The sequence below is a fragment of the Colletotrichum tamarilloi genome, assembly GCF_030869305.1.
Source record: "Colletotrichum tamarilloi strain Tom-12 chromosome Unknown Scaffold_32.1, whole genome shotgun sequence".
Lineage (NCBI taxonomy): Eukaryota > Fungi > Ascomycota > Sordariomycetes > Glomerellales > Glomerellaceae > Colletotrichum > Colletotrichum tamarilloi.
Genome location: NW_026849415.1, coordinates 214333 through 233579, shown reverse-complemented (window position 1 = coordinate 233579; position 19247 = coordinate 214333). Strand labels below are relative to the sequence as shown.

Here is a 19247-nt window from a genome sequence, read left to right as displayed (position 1 = left end):
CTAGCTAGCTATTTCGACCTCATAACTGCGGTTTCAACCTTGATGTCCCTATACCATTGACTGGCGACCCCATAGTCACGATTCGCCGGCGCATTGTATAGCAAAAGAAAAAAGGCTTTCCAAGGCAGCCGCTAGGCTCCAGATTCATAGTCTTGTAAGAAGCTCATAACACTTTTTGCCGGACTCATATCTCAACTCGTAGACTACTGTCAGTTCCCTGAGTCAACATTACTTCAACGGTTTGTCATTGTATTCAGAAAACAGTGAGTAGCCCGGGGAGTACCCCACAAGCCGGTGAACCCAGCAGTTTCTACTCACCTCCAAGGAGAAGAATCCCTAGCCAGCTAGAAGCCCCAATGGTTTGCTGCAAGTCGATGGAGCTCACAAGGGCAATTTCAGCGACTATTTTATCCAATCAGTATCTGTAGAGGCAGCACATTCAGGTATAACTGTGAGGTCGCGACAAGCAATTCACTTACACGCTGGCGGGCGCTTCTTCGGCGATCGACAACCCCATGGGACGATGTGAGATGGGGAGAGCCGCGCCGTCTGCGTCAACTCCGCCAGACTCCGCACATTTCCCCAACTTCTGGCGCCATTCCGTCACCACATACACCAACATTCCACCACATTAGCTTCCTCTCCCATCCCACATCAACCGCTTCGCGATTAAGTTCGCACAAACTCAGGCCCTACGGCCAACCGTGGCTTCCTCTCTTTACCCCAGAGAACGATCTTTCCTCGGGGCTAACCGTCATTCCATCTCTCTCCCCCATCTTTACCCCCGGCATTCGTCTCTCCCCTCCGCATTAGTCTGTGCGGGGAAGCTTAAGCTACACCGCAGTCTGGCCGACGATTTTCTTCTCACGATGATGATTCGTTTTCTTTCTTCCTGTAAGACCAATTGAAGCAGGTATTCGTTTGGTAATCAATTGACTGCGACTACAACGCTACACTACTCTCACTATCGGTAGAAAAATGACGCTCATCGACTGGATGGACTGGGGAGGATGGAGGGGTATAAGAACGGCGGCGAACGCCTTTGTCTCGACGACTACACTTTGTTGGATCGCCGCCTTCCTCATCTTCTCTCAGTGTCTCTGGATGCTCTACACCCGCCGCTCAAAGCAATACCCGAGCGAGAAAGGAGAGAAACGACACGACACACAGCGCAACAACGGCAACATGTTCACCCGCGTGCCCTTTCTCCTGTCGGCAGTCGCCATCATGGCGCTCTGTGCGATGGCGAGGGTCGCGGAATTCGGGAAGCCGTTTGCACGGCAGTACCTGGCCTCTACCACGATCAGTAGCGGCCACTCGCAGTTCACCGTCCCCGCGTCGGCAGACGAGGGAGCGCATCTCATTCCCAACATTGAGGACCCGGAGGCCAAGGACCCGCAGAGCGTATGCCCGGGATACACGGCTTCCAACGTCCAGACGACATCACACGGATTCACCGCCAACCTCGACCTCGCCGGCTCAGCTTGCAATTTGTACGGGAACGACGTCGAGGCTTTGACACTCGTTGTCGACTACCTCGCAACGGACCGTCTTCACGTACAGGTGCTGCCGCGGTACCTGGGTGCTGAGAACAACACTTGGTTCATTCTTCCTGAAGAGTTCGTCCCGAAACCCGCTGCAGACGGGAAGGCGAGCTCTGATGGCTCAGACAGCGATTTGGAGTTCAAGTGGGCAAACGAGCCCACTTTCGGCTTCAACGTGTCCAGGAAGAGTACTGGAGATGTTTTGTTCACGACCACAGGAACTAAGCTTGTATTTGAAGATCAATTCTTCGAGTTTGCTTCGCCGCTTCCTGAGAATTACAACCTGTATGGACTTGGTGAAGTTATCCATGGCTTCAAGCTGAACAACAATCTGACTCGTAAGTAACCGCTGTACAGGACCAAGGCGTACCAAAACTCACAGGAATAGGCACACTCTACGCGGCTGATGCCGGTGACCCAATCGATGGAAACATCTATGGCTCTCACCCGGTCTATCTCGATACCCGCTACTACCAAGTCGATGCCGATACCAAGTCGGCCGTCTACGTCGCTAATGCCACGGACAAGAATGCCGACTACAAATCCTACACCCACGGAGTTTTCCTCCGTAACGCTCACGCCCAGGAAATCTTGCTTCGGGAGTCGAACATCACCTGGAGAGGCCTGGGTGGCACCATTGACCTCTACTTCTACGCTGGACCGACTGCTGACGCCGTGATGAAGTCCTACCAGAAGACCACCGTCGGCTTGCCTGCCATGCAGCAGTACTGGACTTTCGGCTTCCACCAGTGCAGATGGGGCTATACCAGCTGGGACAACCTGCAGGAGATTGCAGATGACTTTGCCAAGTTTGAGATTCCTCTGGAAACTCTCTGGGGTGAGTTAACCCGTCTCAAAGTCGCCCACAATTCAGAACTAACTACTCCCAGCCGATATTGACTACATGAACCAATACCGCGACTTCGAAGACGACCAAAACTCCTGGGGCTACGAAGATGCTGCCCGTGTCCTCGGTAACCTGCACAAGAACGGCCAACACTTTGTCCCCATCGTCGATTCCGCCATCTACGCCCCCAACCCAGAAAATGCCAGCGATGCCTACCCAACATACGACCGCGGCGTCGAAGCCGACGCCTTCATGCTCAACCCAGACGGATCTCTCTACGTCGGCGCTGTCTGGCCCGGCTACACCGTCTTCCCAGACTGGGTCGGCGCCGTCTTTGGCCGCAGTAAGACGTTTGAGTGGTGGACCACCGAAATGGTGACCTGGTTCCAAAAGGTCGCCTTTGATGGCATCTGGATCGACATGTCCGAAGTCTCCTCCTTCTGCGTCGGAAGCTGCGGCAGTGGGAACCTCACCCTCAATCCCGTCCACCCTCCCTTCTCGCTCCCCGGCGAACCGGGCAACGAAGTCCTCCAGTACCCCGAAGGCTTCAACAAGACCAACGGCACCGAGGCCGCCTCCGTCTCCGCCCTCTCTGCCTCACTGGCAGCCGCCCAATCCACCTCCTCAACCGCAGCAACCTCAGCATCTGCCACTCCCACAACGACATCAACAACCTCATACCTCCGCACCAAGCCCACACCAGGCGTCCGCAACGTGAACCACCCCCCCTACGTAATCGACAACATCCAAGGCGACCTCGCCGTCCACGCCGTCTCCCCCAACGCAACCCACCATGGCGGCACCCAAGAATACGACTTCCACAACCTCTTCGGCCACCAGATCCTCAACGCCACCTACAACGCCCTCCTCTCCGTCTTCCCCGGCAAACGCCCCTTCATCATCGGCCGCTCCACCTTCGCCGGCTCCGGCAAATGGGCCGGTCACTGGGGCGGCGACAACGCCTCCCTCTGGGCCTACATGTTCTTCTCCATCCCGCAGGCCCTGTCCTTCAGCATCTTCGGCGTGCCCATGTTCGGCGTCGACACGTGCGGCTTCAACGGCAACACCGACATGGAGCTCTGCGCCCGCTGGATGCAGCTCAGCGCCTTCTTCCCCTTTTACCGCAACCACAACGTCCTCGCCGCCATCCCGCAGGAGCCCTACCGCTGGTCCGCCGTCGCCGAGGCCTCGCGCTCCGCCATGGCCATCCGCTACGCGCTGCTGCCGTACATGTACACGGCCTTCTACAAGGCGCACACCCTCGGCGACACCGTCATGCGCGCGCTGGCGTGGGAGTTCTCCGACGAGCCCTGGCTCGCGGGCGCGGATCGGCAGTTTCTCCTCGGCCCGGCAGTCATGGTCACCCCCTGCCTTGAGCAAGGCGCCAGCACCGTCGGCGGTGTATTCCCCGGCGTCGGTAAGGGCACCGTTTGGTATGACTGGTATAACCAGTCCGCCGTCACCGGCGTCTCACCCGGACAGAACGTGACGATCGATGCGCCGCTGGGTCATATTCCGGTCTACCTCCGTGGCGGATACGTTATCCCGACGCAAGAGCCCGCCTTGACGACAACTGAGAGCCGGGCGAACCCTTGGGGTCTACTTGTTGCGCTGGACGGCGAGGGTGCTGCTGCGGGTAGCCTCTATGTTGACGACGGCGAGAGCTTGGAGCAAGAGGCTACTCTGACTGTAGAGGTAATGATTTTCCCCCTTCCATCACAATTCAAAAACAAAGAGGTCAAAGTAGGCGCTAACATGATAAACAGCTCTCCTCTTCCGACAAGTCGCTCAAGGCCACTCCATCTGGCGAGTTCAAGGACTCGAACCCGCTCGGAAACGTCACCGTTCTGGGAGTCCAGAGCGACGTTTCTTCGGTATCTCTTAACGGAAAGGCCCTGGACGGAGCGAATTGGTCCTTTGACTCGTCTTCTCGCGTTCTCCACGTCACTGGTCTGCAGTCTTTCACATCTGCCGGTGCATGGTCCTCTTCGTGGGAGCTTACTTGGTCCTAGAGGCCTTGAGGTAGAAAAGAACACACCTCGGGCTCGGATCTTTGGTGTGTTGAAGAGTATCTAGATAATGTTGTGGTGTGTAGGAGCGAATGAGCAGCGGACGTCACACCAAAAAAGGGGGGTTAACTGTACCCAAAGAAGACTGCAGATATCAAGAAGCAGCCGAAAGGAAGAAAAGAGATGCTCGCCCCTTTAGCAAGATGAAACCATCTAAACGCTCAGAGGCCCTGGATTTACTGTATTGTTCAGTATCAAATGAAAACAAGTTGTATGCGCTTGTGATATTTGGGATCAGCGCAAATGCACCTGCTACCCAGCGGCATTGAGTGAACAATTCTTAAGATCCCTGAATCTAGGGCAGTATGATCAATGTGAATAATAAATTTGGTATCATTGAATCCGTTGTGGCCCAGCATCCGAGCAATGCTGCCACGTTCAGCCAGCTATCCCATAGCGGCCCCCAAGCCCTCGCAGACTTCCCTGGACCTCGCAATCCTAGTCGAAGCAGCAAAGTCGCACGTCCAGACATGCCCCCATCACCTCGTCCATCAAAGCCTCTCTCAGTGGCCACCACGTCCACGGTATCTCTTATTCCCGCCGCCGCGCCACCGGCCTCCACGACCACCATGCCTCCGATCTCCACCGTGCCCCCGATCATCATGCATATCCCGCTGCCTGTCCCCCCGATGCTGCTGAAACATCTCGCCATCCTCCCTCTCCCCATCCTTCTTGATCTCCCCTTCCTCGCCCTCAACCTTGGCACTCGGCTTCTCCAAATCCGTCCTCCACCGCGGGTGCGCACCATACTTGCACCCGGGACCCTCGGGACAGAACCCGACGAGGTAATACACACATAACTTTCTCCTCACGTGCTTCTTGCTACACCGCGGACCGAGCGGACAGAAGCCCTTGTCGTAGTGCGGGCACGGCGGCAGCTTGGACTGCGGGTCAATGTGCAGATACAAACACTCCTCGCCGTTGGAGCAGTAGCCGTTGCGCATGAAGAAGTTGCACTCGGGCATCTTGCGGAGGTTGTACTCGTGCAGGAACTCGCACGACTCGCCCTTTTTGCAGAGGCCGCGGAGCCAGTGCTTGCAGACCAGGGACGGCCCGCCCGTGGGGTTCGAGGAGCTGGAGGAGGCATGGCGGTCCGGGCAGGCGGCGCCGAGGGGGCAGTGGCCCGCGAGGAAGGGCTTGCATTGCGGGCGGTCCGAGGAGAGCTCGTGGCGGTAGGTTTGGCGGAGGAAGGGGGTGAAGGCGAAGGAGGTTGCTGTCGCGGCGTGGGTGAGGATGTGGTTTGTTTCTGGACGGGGGGCGACGGCTGTCATGGTGGGCGGGTTGCTGGACGCCCCGGAGAGCTGCAGGGTCGGTGGTTGAGCTTGAGGATTGTGTCGCTGTCTAGGCTTGTGGAAAGTCGCGAGAAAGTAAGGTGTTCGTTCAAATCGCGTTGTCGCTGAGGTGTGGTTTGCGAATCGGATTGAACTATAAGTGCTGGGTCGTATGGGGGCTCCGTGGAATTATCGCAGCTGGGTGATGTAGCGTAGGTGTTGTGATTGGATAAATGACGAAGAGCGTCAGCAGCTTTGGAAGAGTTGTGCTTGATAGCTTGAATTGAAATGCGACACAATCAAGAGGAAGCTTGCTGGAAGCTTCAATCGATTGAGGACCCATATAATTAGTCAGCTGGCTCTGTGGTGGGGCATGTGTCTTTCGGGTCCGAGTGGGCCCGGCCTCCGGCGAGGTAACTCGGCTTCCCGTCCCGCATGTAGACTCATTCCGTCTTCTGACAACCTCGGAAGTTAACAATCATTTATGCCTGCTTTAGTTTTTTTTGAAAGTGACTGCAGCGATAGTCTTATGCCTATTCTGCAGATACGGAGTCTCGGAGAAATGTATGAAAACGATACCTACGCTATCTGGCTTAAGCCGATTACCTCTGGCCTCCTTTAGGTTTACAATCCACCTCGTCACATTGATCCGAATGCAAGCTGGCCACGGTTCATTTGTAGGACTAGTAGTGTTTCCTTTGAAGTCTTCTTCTAATTAAGAGAAGTTGAGCTGCTACATCGGCATCTGGTGCCCTCAAAAAATCAAACAGATACGCATAACATATATCAAAGACATGTCATCAATGCATGCCACCCAACCCTTTCAAGCGTCATCCTCACCCGAAGAGCCTGCGCCAGCATCATGCTCGGGAGCGTCTTCAGGCTTTTGCGCGTACCAGAAGTAAAAGTTGAGGTACCGGTGCTTAGTCCTGTCCTCAAGCTCCTTCTTGGCCGTCGCTTGCCACACTTGACTCTCGACATTCGAGATGCCGTGAGCCTCAAAGGGTTTACCGGCGAAGGCCGGGATAGCATCGGCAACGACGCCCTTCATGTATTGCCCAATGAGCCGCATGGTCTTGTCCTTGGGCCAGGTCCCGACAGGGATCTTCTTCACCTCACAGTGGATATCCTTGAATCCTGCAGCCTCGAGATGGGGCCGCAGGTCTCGTGCAATGTGAAACATGATGCCGAGGCCAGCAAAGGCTTCGACGGTAAGCTCGTAAAATTCCTTGAGCTTGTCATCTTCAGGCATGGTACCGTCGTCGCAGTGGACTTGGCCGTGAAGCTCTTGGAACTCGATCCAAGCACCGGGCTTCATGTGCCTGTCATTTCTGTGAATATGATGTCAGGAAGAGTTTTGGTACTAGACTTACTCATATGCCTGGGTCAAGACACGGTCTAGCTTTCTGAGCGCGGGGGCTACAGAACGCAGGTGGACGTAATCAAAGTCATCCCCGTTGAGCCATTCATCCTCGGCATCGTCGACAAGGAATTTTACATTCGGGGGGATCCAAGTAGGTTGAATTGGAGACAAATCGATCCCAAGAACTTCAGCGGCAGGGAAAAGGTCGGCAACTTCAAAGCCCGTATTAGGGGCCATCATTGGTAGTTCAGATAAGAAGGTTCCGGCATACCTTGAATTGCCCAAGTTCCTAAGTAACATATTAGTCAGGATTCGGAGACCGTGGTGACTTGTGGAGCTTACCAGTTCCAGTTCCGATGTCGATGATTCTCTGAGGGGTCTCGCCAATGGGTGCGTAGATCAACTTTCCATCCTGGGTATCTATCGTCAGCTATGGGAGGATCACCAGACGAGCGGCAGGGCGTAACTAACGGTCAGCTCGAGCAACATGGTATGTTTCATGTCCTCGCGACTTTGCTCTGTCTCGTCATTGGGCATGGGATAGCGCCCATGGCGATAGCTGTGGTAGCGACGACCATTTTCGTACTCGTGCGCGTAGACGCTGGAGCTGAGCGAGACAGAGTCGACCGAGGACGCATCCCAGTTAACAGGCTCGAATTCACTCTCGTCAGCTGGTCCATCGGCCGCCTCAATAGCAGCAGCGGGGTGCTGGGAAGCTGGATCGTCGTTGCTGGACATGGCTTCAGGTACCTCCACGGATCCACGATTTCTTTCTGGAAGCTAGAAAAACAGTGGAGTTAGCAAGGGGGTCCCAGTCGCGAGTCAGAAGGCATCACGAAATCTTACCGCTAATGCACGGCGTAGAGCAATCAGTTCTTGGCTATCTCACTGCAGTGGCCAAAAGCATAGATTTCTTGTAGGATTTTGGCGTCGTCGCAAAATCAAAGTTGTTGTAGCAAGCACACGTGGTCAAAGTGCCAACGCTCGTCTCAACGTGACAGAAAATGAGACGTCGGAAGGGTGGGAGAGCCGAGAGTATCCTGAAGAATTACATTTGATCGGTTGGTTCCATTTCGCTCGGGTGTGCTCCATTTTACTGCGTGAGGAGACAGCAATATCAGGCAATGCTCCAACGGACGAAACAACTCAATTGGTTGCTGGCCGAGGTCCTCGAGACCAATCGAGAGCACAGATTGGAAGGGGAACAAGTCGATAGCAGGGGGTCTTTGCTCCGCTTCGAAAAGCGGCACAGTTCAATGTTTGTCCCAAGCTGACAGGCCTGTTGGCCCGAACTGATATCCATCTGGGCTACATGCCCAGGAATAAGATGGAGTTGGGCTCGCGGCGATCCGGCGAGGTGCAGCTTCCAGCGCTGGAGAAGAGCAGCATACTAACTTCCCTTGCGAACAAAGTGTGTGCAAGGCGACGGTTTCATAGGTTCCAACTCTTTCGATCAGCAGCATTTTGATAGCGTGGAAATGTGTGAAGCGGTCCGCAGGGAACATAATACCCACTTCTGTCTGACTGGCCATGTTCTCATTACGGAGACAGTGTTGGCGACGGAGAGTTGTGCAGTGGCTCAGCAGAAAGAAATCGATTGTTCTAGGACAAGGAGACAACAACGATCGCCAAGATCTAATCGGCTGCAGGCAATGGAGGGCCAGAATACAATAAATATGCCATTACCCGAGGACATGCCAGAGCCAGAGGATAATGCGATTGGGAGGCGGCATTGCTGTCGTGGATTTTGAAATTACCCCTCCTGTTCTTCAGCAGCCGGCCCGGCGGGATCACGCAATGAGATGGGTGCAACCTTAGGAATTAGGTTTTCTCCTGCTGCTTGAATGGAAGCGGCCGGCAAAGCAACGGTAAGGAACGGATGCTGAGTGAGGTAAACGGCAGCAAACGGCAGTAGGATTGATACCTAAGGATGGACCGTTTTAATGGTGGGATCTACATAGGCATGGAAAGATCGGAACCTGGTGAGGACCTGCCAAATGCTGATGAAGAAAAAGAGTTTGAAGTGGGATGGAAGGAACGAACAACCTTTGGAACACTTCCAATTTAGTCAAGTAGGGAGGACCCACCTTCTTCGGCCGTCCTTTCCTCCAAAGCTCCAAATGTTCCCAGGCCGGGGTTCAAAATCGATCCATCACGGACGGCTTAGCTCCAGGACGTTGACCCGTGCATAATGACATGCGCCTTCCTTTTTCTCTTCTTCTTCTTTTCTTTCTTCTCTTGCATTCGACTCCATCGCCGGCTCCTCTGTCCCAGTCTGTCCCAGATGGAGGAGGGGCTCTGCTTGCCGATGGTTCCTCATTGTGTCCAAAAGGTAAGGTACCTTCAGTGAGGTGTATCGAGTTTCTTTCCATCTTTTACCCAATCGCTTGACTTGCTTCAGTATACAGGTATCTTCATTAGGTAACTAAGGTAAGTTGAGGAAGGCGAGGCGAGGCAGGTACCTGCCGGTCCTGCCCACCTGCCCACCTGTCTGAGAACTCGAGACAGAGATGGACCCAGCCTGCGGTACTTACACCTTCCCAACTTTCTTTCCTCCGAAATCCAAACTCCAACCTCCTCCTTCCTGCAGCTGCAGGTGTGGAAAGTCACACCTTACAGGCAGGCGGAGACAAACCGGACCCTTGGTCTCCTTCCACAGTACTCCGTACTTGCCTACGGAATACTGTGCCTCCAGGTTCTGGCATTTGGGACATGGAATGAAGTGGGAGCAAATCCTGACCCCGCCCCCTTTGCCCTTTGGCCGATGAAATGTTTGCTCCAACAAAGCCACAAATCCAACGACATCGTTTTTGTCGCTCTCTTCTCTTGCTTCCTTCGGTCACGCCCCCGTCTCCTCTGCCTCCTTTCAAAAGCGATTCCAATCAATAGCTTACCTAATCACTCTTCAGAGCATTTCTCCCGTCGCCTTACCCCCTCATTTCCACTCGCAGGCACCAGTTGTTATAGCGCGCTTCTGCCATGTTTTCATCTGCCATACCGCCAAGTTTAGAGGCGTGCGCCTTGCAATCGTTTAAACCAGGCCAGAATCGTCTTGGCGTCTTCTCAACCTCGAGTCTCTGACATGCTTCGCTCCGATACGGAGGAGACAGAACGCACAATACGATGCCTTCTTCAGGCCCTGACTAGAGGTTGCCCGGGATCCATCGACTTGTGCCCTCATGGCATCCAATGGCTGAAGCCGACTACTGCGACTGACTTACATATGGAGCCCTGCCCGCATATCTTCGTACGTACAGACACCAAAGACAGGGTGCTGCGTGGGCACACGAAATGCCTACGGTAGGGTCACGGAACCACATCACGGATCAACGTTTGAGACCTCTATTTCACTCTTGATCTGCATGCCAGAGACAGTATGGGCACACACAATACAGACGTCCTCTTATAGCACTGTGTCTTTCGTGGGCCCATACGACTTGCCCGGCGACGCAACTCGACAAGACACGACCAGTGCGCCGGACGCACATCAAAGACAGCACCTCCATGTCCGCTTCGTCGTCGACTTGCCATTGGCCCCGAATGGCACCAACAATGGGCAAACAAGACAACAATCCGCCCTCGCATATCAGTCACACCATGCAACTGTCACCTATTCATCGATACCCAACTCGGCCATCCCTCATGCAATGACCTCATTTATCCAAATCGTCGGATTTCCCAACAGTCAGGGCCGCTTCCAATGTTCCGTCATGTGCTGCCAGCGTGGCATGCAGTCCTTCTGCACCCATCCTCCACCTCAACCCTTCGACTCTGTCGGCTGTTTCCATCGTTTGGTGGGGCACATCACGCAGCCAAGCTGCTGCTACATGTCCCCCTCGACGACCCCTCCCCTGCCCATCAACTCTCGCAACTATGCTACTGGTCAAATCGCACACAGAGACGGCCGTCCTGAGAGACACAATTCCAGTTTGTCACTTATGCTCAAACCTCGACGCAGACGCTCCCTCTGCCCAGCCCGGCTTGCTCGACGCTCAACTTCACCGCCTGAAGTTGATTCTCCTTGCGTGTCCGTGTGTGATTCACTGACCAGCCCCCGGCCTACCGGCGCAGGAGCTGGGATCTACCCACTTCAAAAATAACAGACACCGCCGTGCCGCCCGAAGGTTTCAGTGCATATCGATTCGCCAGTCGATCCACTCTTTGCACGTCAGTGTGATGACCACTGTCTGTAATGGCTCAATTCAGTCCATAGCGAATTCGGCCCTCACTCATCCGGCCACGGGCAGCAACTGACCCTGGGAGATCGGGAGCGAGTGCGGGATACACTCCTCGGAAACGTCGGTGGGAGCGTGGCACAGCATGCTACTCGGCTCATCGCAGGGAAGCAGGTTGTTTTAGAGTTTTGGTACACCACAGCAGAAATACCGCCTCGCTGTCTTGCCGCACGTCTCGTCGTCTTAGCCTGGCAACGCCTCGTGGATTCTCCAGCCATGCTTTCTTTTTTCCAGGCCGGTTTCCCTGCTTAGTTGCCTACAACTAATACGGTACTCCTAACCATGGATTCGATCAGTTCTACAGCTCGAAGCCACATCCAGGGACTGGGGTATTTTCCCCAGCCTCGGCATCCTGGCTTCAAAGGCTTCTCACCTTTAAGCGAAAATCTCCCCCAGGTTACCAGAAATATCAAATGACCGAGGAATGACCATCGGGTTCCAATGTCGCTTCGTGGCTGACGGTGGCGCTTTCCAGAGCTAGTCGGAAATAACAAGCATGTCTCGAATCTGGTTCCAAGTCTTCTGCCAGTTTCATGCCGAAATTAGTCTTGCTGCAAGTGTTCATTCACATCGCTTCTTTCCGTGGTTCGGCAACCTGATCCGGTTACGGCAATATCAACGTCCGTGTGCAAGAGCCGAACGAACTTCCTACGCAACGAGGCTGGATGGCCGGCCGTGGAGCACTCAAGATCCTCCTAGAGCGTACCTAGTTTGCTGACCAGCCCGACGTCTGATTGTCAGAGAAACAGGCACCACAACTGCTGAGCCCATCATTGCAGCTCGCTAGACCAAAGCTCTCCCCCGCTATTGCCCTGCCGCCCTGCCGTGGGCACAACGGCGATGTTCGCATTGGCGACCGAGAGTAACCACGGCAGGAATGCGGCTGTTCACTACTCTGCTCGCGCCTGAACAATAACACAACAAGGCACGGACATGGGCGTCGAGAACTTTTGGGGCGCTGGCCTGGTTCCCTAGGACCTAGGTACATCACAGCTAAGACCCGCATGCAAGGCCGGGCGAGCGTGGAGAATCCAGCTGGAAGACGCAGAAGAAGTGGACGAACAAAAATGAGGAGGAAGAGGAAGAAGGACCAAAGTAGCGGTGCGATGCGCAGGGATCATTCCTGTTCGTTGCAACCCTGATCGTCAACTGCCGCCAAGGGTCGGTGGTCGTGGCCGAAGGCCGGCTTTGAACTGAGGGAACAGACTCGCGCTGGTGCTAACTCACAGACATAGAGAAGAGAGAGTCAGGACGCCGACGAGCGAGCGAACTAATCAAAACAACGGCGCCAGTGGCCGGGCATGGCCGCCCTACTATTACGGTGCCTTGCAATTTGGCTTTGGCAGCCATCTCCTCATCCTTCTCCGCCTCTTCGTCTCTGGTACATGGACGTTTCTCTCACTCGTCCAGATCTCTCATATATGACTTGACAAAAAGTCTCAACACCATCCATCCCCCTGCAAGCGCAAATGCATCCAAGTACTCACTCCCTTCGCACCCCCCCATGATCCATCCTTCACCCCCAACCCAATTATGTCATGCATCATGGCTTCAAAGTATCCTGGACCCTCTTGTAATTTTGATACCCGTCCCTTGGTCTCCACCGCCTCGAACAAGGCCTTATACTACCTTGCCCGTCCCGCGTTCGCTCACCGTCGCATTTGGCTTGTCACTCCCGTGCTGCGGTGTCTAGCTAGATATATAGACACTTCTCCATGCTGTTTGGAGCCACAGAGGTTCGCGCTTGCTGCCTGACCGAACAGCTCATTGCTCAAACATGCAGCTTTGGGTTCAAGTCCTTTTCTTCATATACTGTCCTTACTACCGTTCCCTTGTCACATTGACTGCCAGAGTTGCTTTTCTTTCCGACTTTTCGAACCCTGCCTCTCTTTCTTGAACAGTCTTATGGCAACCAGAGTCAAGATGAGTTCTTCATCGTCTTCGCGCAAGTCGCGCAGAACAACTAGCATCTCCAACGTCATGTACACCAACGCGGTCTACTTCCCCAACGAACGGATATACCAAGGCGACACGCCGGGCGCCATGAACTATGGCTGCATCAACCATGTGTATTACGCCTTTGCCAATATCTCGCCTGATGGAGGTGTTTTCGTGAGTATACCCGGTTCCGCTGTTCGTATGAGTTGACTAACTAACCCTTCGATAAGCTGAGCGACGAGTGGGCCGATGCCCGCGCACCAGTCGATGGCGTCCAGGGTGGCCTAGGGTCTCTCATGCACCTCAAGCAAAAGCATCCCCATTTGCAAGTGATTCTATCCATCGGGGGCGGCAATTCCAGTGCCGTGTTCCCCGTGATAGCTGCGAACACACTCTACAGAGACAACTTTGCCCGGTCTGCGAGAGGCCTGGTCGACGCGTCGGGCTTGGATGGCATTGATAGTGAGTTTGCTCGATTCTTCCTGCCTCTGCATTAGTGTTTTGTTAGCTCACATCGTCGATCAGTTATGTGGGAGTATCCTTGTGATTCTCAGCAGGGCCACCATTTCCTGGCTCTGTTGGCGGCTGTTCGCCTTCATATGCCCGAAAGTCATTATCTCCTTACTGCTGCGTTACCTGCCAGCCGAGCGATCTTGCAATACATCGATCTGCAACGAACGGCCGACTACGTCGACTACCTCAACCTCATGGCGTACGACTTCGCCGGCACGTGGACACACAGAAGCGGCCATCACGCGCAATTGTATGCAATGAGCAAGGACGAAACCTCGGGTGCATCAACCGTGCAGTATCTGGTCTCGCAAGGCTTTCCCTCGCAAAAGATCCTCCTCGGCATTCCCCTCTACGGTCGCAGCTTTCTTCATGCCACTGGGCCGGGACAGAAGTTCAAGGGAAGTGGCGGGAGCAATGGGACATTCGAGTACAACCAACTTCCCCGTCGGGGGACGAAGGAAGTCATTGACAAGAAGTCTATCGGGGCCCAATGCGTCGGAGCAGATGGCGGCTTCGTCACTTATGATAACCCCGATACGGTGAAGATGAAGGCTGCATTTTGCAAACAGAAGAGCCTAGGAGTATGTTTTGCCCCAATCATACCATGCAATGATACATGTGCTAACGAGTTGATAGGGACTATTCTACTGGAGTGGACCAGCAGATGCAAAGGAGAGCTCACGGAGTCTCATAGCCACCGGATTCAGAGCTCTGCATAGTTCCTGATGGGCTAATTTTCCTCAGAATGGATCACCTAGAGTGCGTCCAAGACATTCAGCAACAGTCCGCCGACACGTGTCGGCAAACCTCGGCCTCACGGGCCGGAAGGCAGTGACAGACAGACGATAATTGCATTTGCGCGGAGTAAGGGGATCGACAGCATCTGACAAGGGGGGCGACATGGCGTTCTTTTTTTTCCCTTTTAATTCGGCGACCTGCATCACGGTCTTGTTTCTTACTCGATTTTCGACATTTGCTCAGTTTTTACGAATGATTCCCCCTTGGATCTTTTTGATCGACGCATCACCAGGCGGCGGCGGCATGACTGGATTTTTGGGGGCGGGGAAAGGACACTTAAAAATTGGGGGCGGCTGATGATATCCCACGCGTGGACCAGGGGTGGCGGTGTAGCTGACTTTGCATGGCATCATATGGCTTCTCACGATTTCTCTACCCTCACGACGGTTTTGCATCATGACTCACATTATAGAAGAGAGCGAGATGAGGAGGGTGTGGCATTGGGCGGAAATATCTGGTGGATGGGAAACCAATTTGTATTTCTTGGTAGGCGTCTGGGCGCGTGGGACGCCGTTGACTCGCGTGGGCGACTCTGGTCTCTCAGTCTCTCACGGGCTCTTACGACGATAAAGCCGGAGGCCTGGAGCAAATTCAATGGAGCACACAGAGACCTTTTTTTTGGTTCAGAATTTCTGCCCCTCCTTTCACCATCGTGAGATTTTTTGTGTGTGGTGGGTTGTGGGTTGCAGTGCTGCAGTATTGCACCCACGCACGGCATTGTAGGCTCGTAGCAGTGGGCGGTCGTCCCTCATGGAGGGGTCTTTGAGGGGCACAAGGGCACCGAGGGGAAGTCCCCCTCGGATGGGCCAAGAAGGAGTGGTGTGGAGGGTCTTGATGTGAGGTGGGTGTGTGGGTAATCATTTTCTTCTGCGGGCAACCATTTTTGCGTGGGTGTGCGAGTGAGGCAACCCACGCAGATCGGCGCGGGGCAATGATATTCTTACTGTACGTACGTCCGCAGTACATACTGTCGCGATGCCTCCAAGTGGGAATTGGGAGAAGTTGCTCCAAGGGTGAAAATGGAAGGGCAACAAGGGATACGATACCCATACCGGTACCACTTGGAGGGGGTCGGATCATGGATGGGGGTGAAGGGGGGCGGCAGCAGGGCAGACTTCGCAAAAGGGAAACAGCCGGGGTGGGGAAAGCCCGCTGGATCGGAGCCCACTCCGAGATACGGGAGACGGAAGCGATTCGGTAAGCCGTGTCTGGGCTGGGGGTCTGCGCAACCGCAGGCATACTGCGTACCGTTACCGTACCGGGTGAGGTGGGAGGGAAGGGAGGGGGGGGGGGGGAGTGCAAGGGCCAATCCAGGGTTTCTTGTTTGTCGATCAACAACCGGGATATTGTACGGGATGTGTGTGTGTGACCGTGACGGTTGACAGAGTGTGAGAGCCACCATTGCTATTCTGGAGTTTAAGCGTGGATTTCGCTCTAAGGTAATGGAATTGGAGGACGCTGGCAAGCTGAGTGCTACGGCATGCGATGTACGTTAGGGTGGGGGGACTACCGTGCAGGTATATCCATCCAATGGAGGGTTGTGGTGGTGGGATGGAGAACCATGCAGGTCGACCGATTCGGAATATGATTCCATCATTTTCAGCCCGTTCGTCGTGCCCGTTTCTGCGACCTCTTGTTGTTTACGGGCGTTGTAAGAACGCTCACTTCCCTTTTTTGAGATGCAGCGTGTTGCTAACTAAGGTAGTTGGTAGGTCTATTTGGTAGAGGGGTTTTACTCTTTTGGTATCTTTCGTATTCATTCCATGTAACATCCAATCCAATGGCAGTACAGAAAGGTCAGTCAGATGTTTTGATACCGAAAGGTGAATGCGAACCAAGTAAAAAAGTGGGTGGTGTGTCTGAGCTGGTAATTCTTCGGTATTTCTTGCTCCCGACTTCGTGTGGCTTTTTGTCGTGTTGTGACCACACACATACACACATACACACACCCTGGCCTGTTTGTTGGCCTAGCTTGGCTTGCTGTCACAGATGGCTGAGTTTCTTTTTCTAATTGATTCAGCTGTGTTGGTTCGACATGATTTTGAATGGGAATTAGATCAATTGTACTTTTCCTGCACATTCAGGACAACTATGTAGGAGAGAGTCATGGTCCTGCATATGAGGCGCGCATCAACACTTCTTTATTCGACGGGGTGTCAAGAGAGCCCTGCTGTGCTGTAGGATGTGTTGGGACGTTAAATGCGTGCGCATGCGTGTCTTTCGCGGTGATGAATCTGCAATACCCATTCGGGATCACCCAAATGGGGTTAAATGTGAGAGGTTGGATTTCGGGGGGAGAAGAGGGGTGTGGGCGTCGAGTGGTACCCAATGGGAGAATGCAAGCCAGGCTGCTCTGTCGATCGGAGATACAAGAGATTGATAAGATTGGTTGCTATTCGGGGGTTTTCTTTTCCAAGTTTTCATCTTGTTGTCGTACTTCTGTCCTATTTTGCCCGTAAGGATGGTGTGCTTATTCTATTTGCCCGATTGAGGACGTCGACCAAGTAGGTATGCGTTGTACCTTACCATATGTAGTCGCCGCCAAAGTCACAACCAGGGGTTGGGTTACAACACATTAGAAGAGAAAGTTCCATCAGTATTTTTTCTTAAAAGTGACTTATCCCAATGCTGTTCCAACGCAACAGTTGAAATCTGACCAGAGACACACCATGGTGGGTGATACAAAGACTGCGGGCTGCTGCATCGGGATGGTGTGTAATGGCTTGACAGGGGGCATGGTTCACTTTCAGGTTCGGATTTTGAGTGCACAGCAGGCTCCGGATGGGATTCTTGGAAACGAAGGGGGGGTAGCAGAGATGACGGCAGAAAGTGGGTGTGCTGCACACGTGGGTTCACATCACGGGAACAGGTACGGGGTCGTGCTGAACCAGACAGTCCACGGTCGATGACGATGGACTATCGCCTCGTGAATTCGTGGTCCCGAATAACATGGGTGTCGGTGAAGGGATGAGGTGAGATGAGGTGAGATTCCTCGACGAGAATCAATGTTGCGGTGTATTTTGCGGTCTGGATCATGCTTCATGTCCAGAGTTGTGGTGTGGTGTATCGGCGACGGAGTAGTCGGGACGCTGGGGCACTTGGGGTGTCGGTGTGTGCTCATTAGTGTGCCTCGTGGGAAAACTTGTTCGTGGCTCGGTTTCTGCTCTTAGTCACGGCTACCATCTTCAGAGGTCTTTCTAGCCTTTTGGGCCGGTCCCAGGCGCAATTGTCTTACGTGCTAGTTTGTCGATGGCGTCGTCTTAGGTCCAGGGGGATTGAGGAGCCGTGACGACGACGGTATGTTTGAGGCCGGATATAGCACTCGGGCTCTGACGCGCGCCTCCGCCCGGGAAACTTGGTCAAGGGACGCCTCGTTTCTGTCCGTCGTGCTTTTCAGGCCCATCAATCCGTACTGCCCAGGGTGGCTTCCTTCAGCTCCTGACGCTCTTCTTCTGCGTGAGGCTGCCTGGCTCCCCACTAGCCTCGACGAAAGCACCGCCTTGAATTCATCAAGGGTATGGAAGGCACCCAGCATGCCCGCCTAGCACGAGAGCGGGAAGCCGATGCGGCGCACTGACTCGAGAGAAGGCGGGTTAAGTTAGATGGCCTCGATTGTGTTTTGCTTTTTTCCACGTGGGAGAAGGGCGGGCCGCCTTGGTCTGGCAGCGGTGCAGAATCTCTGGTTTCTTTTTTCTTCCCGAGATGCGACGGCGCGCTTTTTTGGTTTGGTAGTATCGTGGTAGAAGTGGAGAGCGTCCGCGTCCGTCATGGCCGCCCGGCAGGCAAAGTGCGGTGTGTTGTAGAAAGTGGTTGAGTGGGCATCTTTGGACGTCGGGCGTTGGCCGCCCGGCCGATTGCGGGATGGCGGGGATGAGGGATGAGAGGAGGGGGAGACCACAGGATCTACGGTGCTTCTCGGGGTTACGAGGGTATGAGAGGCCCAAGAAAGAATGGGAGGGGGGCGAGGAGGGGCGGATTTGCCCAGATTTACATGACTCGGTTATCGGGGTTGAGCCTTGACGGGATGATGTGCTTTTTGCTGAAGAATTTCCTCGGGAAGACCAACCCGGAATGCTTAAAACGACGTATGCGTGACGGGGACGTGGCAGGTGATATGGCAGGTGACAATAATGGGGCGATATAGGACAGGGGAAATGCTGACTTGCGGCACAATGGAACCTGTTGGAGCAACAAGTCCATTGTCAGATGTGAGGAGCTGGATGCCTGCAACAAAGGTAACTAGTGCCTGTTTCCATGTTTGCGCCGGCTTGCAAGCAAGCCTGAAAGTGCAGTGAAATGCCTCGTAACCGAGGTACTTTGTGCTGACTGCTGTGTAATCTGTTTCTAGGCTCCCGTTCGTCTCCGGAGTGACGACGCCAGGAGGGTCGGATCGGAAATATCGGGGGTCACGGGGGGCGGCGGGGATGTTGGGTTGTGCCGAGCAGAACCGGGCGTGGGGGCCCTTCTCGAGGATATCGGGAGGCTGGGCTGCTCGGTCTCGAGAGACACGCTTGCCGCAAAGACCGAGATGGTGTCGAAATGAAACGGAGTGCATGTGAACGCCTCGCTCTGACAGAGTTCTGACAAGTCAGACAAATGTGTTCGTCACCAGTCGTTCTAAACTGGTGCCATAAGCGGCCGCATGAGCGAGTGTCCCCAAGCATCCTTC

General features: G+C 54.3%; 6 protein-coding genes across 6 annotated transcripts; 3 read left to right on the top strand and 3 right to left on the bottom strand.

Annotated features, from left to right (window-relative positions):
* Positions 1-978: 978 nt before the first annotated feature.
* CTAM01_08823 (glycosyl hydrolase family 31) lies at positions 979-4403 on the top strand (the record flags this gene model as incomplete). Its single annotated transcript, XM_060524843.1, has 4 exons — positions 979-1882; positions 1933-2382; positions 2435-4086; positions 4158-4403. 4 exons carry the CDS (start codon positions 979-981, stop codon positions 4401-4403), a joined length of 3252 nt encoding a protein of 1083 aa, XP_060380534.1.
* Positions 4404-4963: 560 nt separating this feature from the next.
* Positions 4964-5731, bottom strand: CTAM01_08822 (uncharacterized protein; the record flags this gene model as incomplete). Its single annotated transcript, XM_060524842.1, has 1 exon — positions 4964-5731. The coding sequence occupies one exon, from the start codon at positions 5729-5731 to the stop codon at positions 4964-4966; it is 768 nt and encodes a 255-aa protein (XP_060380533.1).
* An 823-nt stretch (positions 5732-6554) lies between these two features.
* On the bottom strand, positions 6555-7832 carry CTAM01_08821 (methyltransferase domain-containing protein; the record flags this gene model as incomplete). Its single annotated transcript, XM_060524841.1, has 5 exons — positions 6555-7053; positions 7105-7306; positions 7366-7383; positions 7437-7506; positions 7566-7832. The coding sequence occupies 5 exons, from the start codon at positions 7830-7832 to the stop codon at positions 6555-6557; spliced, it is 1056 nt and encodes a 351-aa protein (XP_060380532.1).
* Positions 7833-9378: 1546 nt separating this feature from the next.
* On the top strand, positions 9379-9815 carry CTAM01_08820 (uncharacterized protein; the record flags this gene model as incomplete). The annotated part of the gene is made up of 3 exons (XM_060524840.1): positions 9379-9440; positions 9563-9759; positions 9790-9815. 3 exons carry the CDS (start codon positions 9379-9381, stop codon positions 9813-9815), a joined length of 285 nt encoding a protein of 94 aa, XP_060380531.1.
* A 3437-nt stretch (positions 9816-13252) lies between these two features.
* Positions 13253-14506, top strand: CTAM01_08819 (glycosyl hydrolase family 18; the record flags this gene model as incomplete). The annotated part of the gene is made up of 4 exons (XM_060524839.1): positions 13253-13441; positions 13498-13729; positions 13793-14361; positions 14417-14506. 4 exons carry the CDS (start codon positions 13253-13255, stop codon positions 14504-14506), a joined length of 1080 nt encoding a protein of 359 aa, XP_060380530.1.
* A 4147-nt stretch (positions 14507-18653) lies between these two features.
* CTAM01_08818 (uncharacterized protein) lies at positions 18654-19133 on the bottom strand (the record flags this gene model as incomplete). The annotated part of the gene is made up of 1 exon (XM_060524838.1): positions 18654-19133. The coding sequence occupies one exon, from the start codon at positions 19131-19133 to the stop codon at positions 18654-18656; it is 480 nt and encodes a 159-aa protein (XP_060380529.1).
* Positions 19134-19247: the final 114 nt, after the last annotated feature.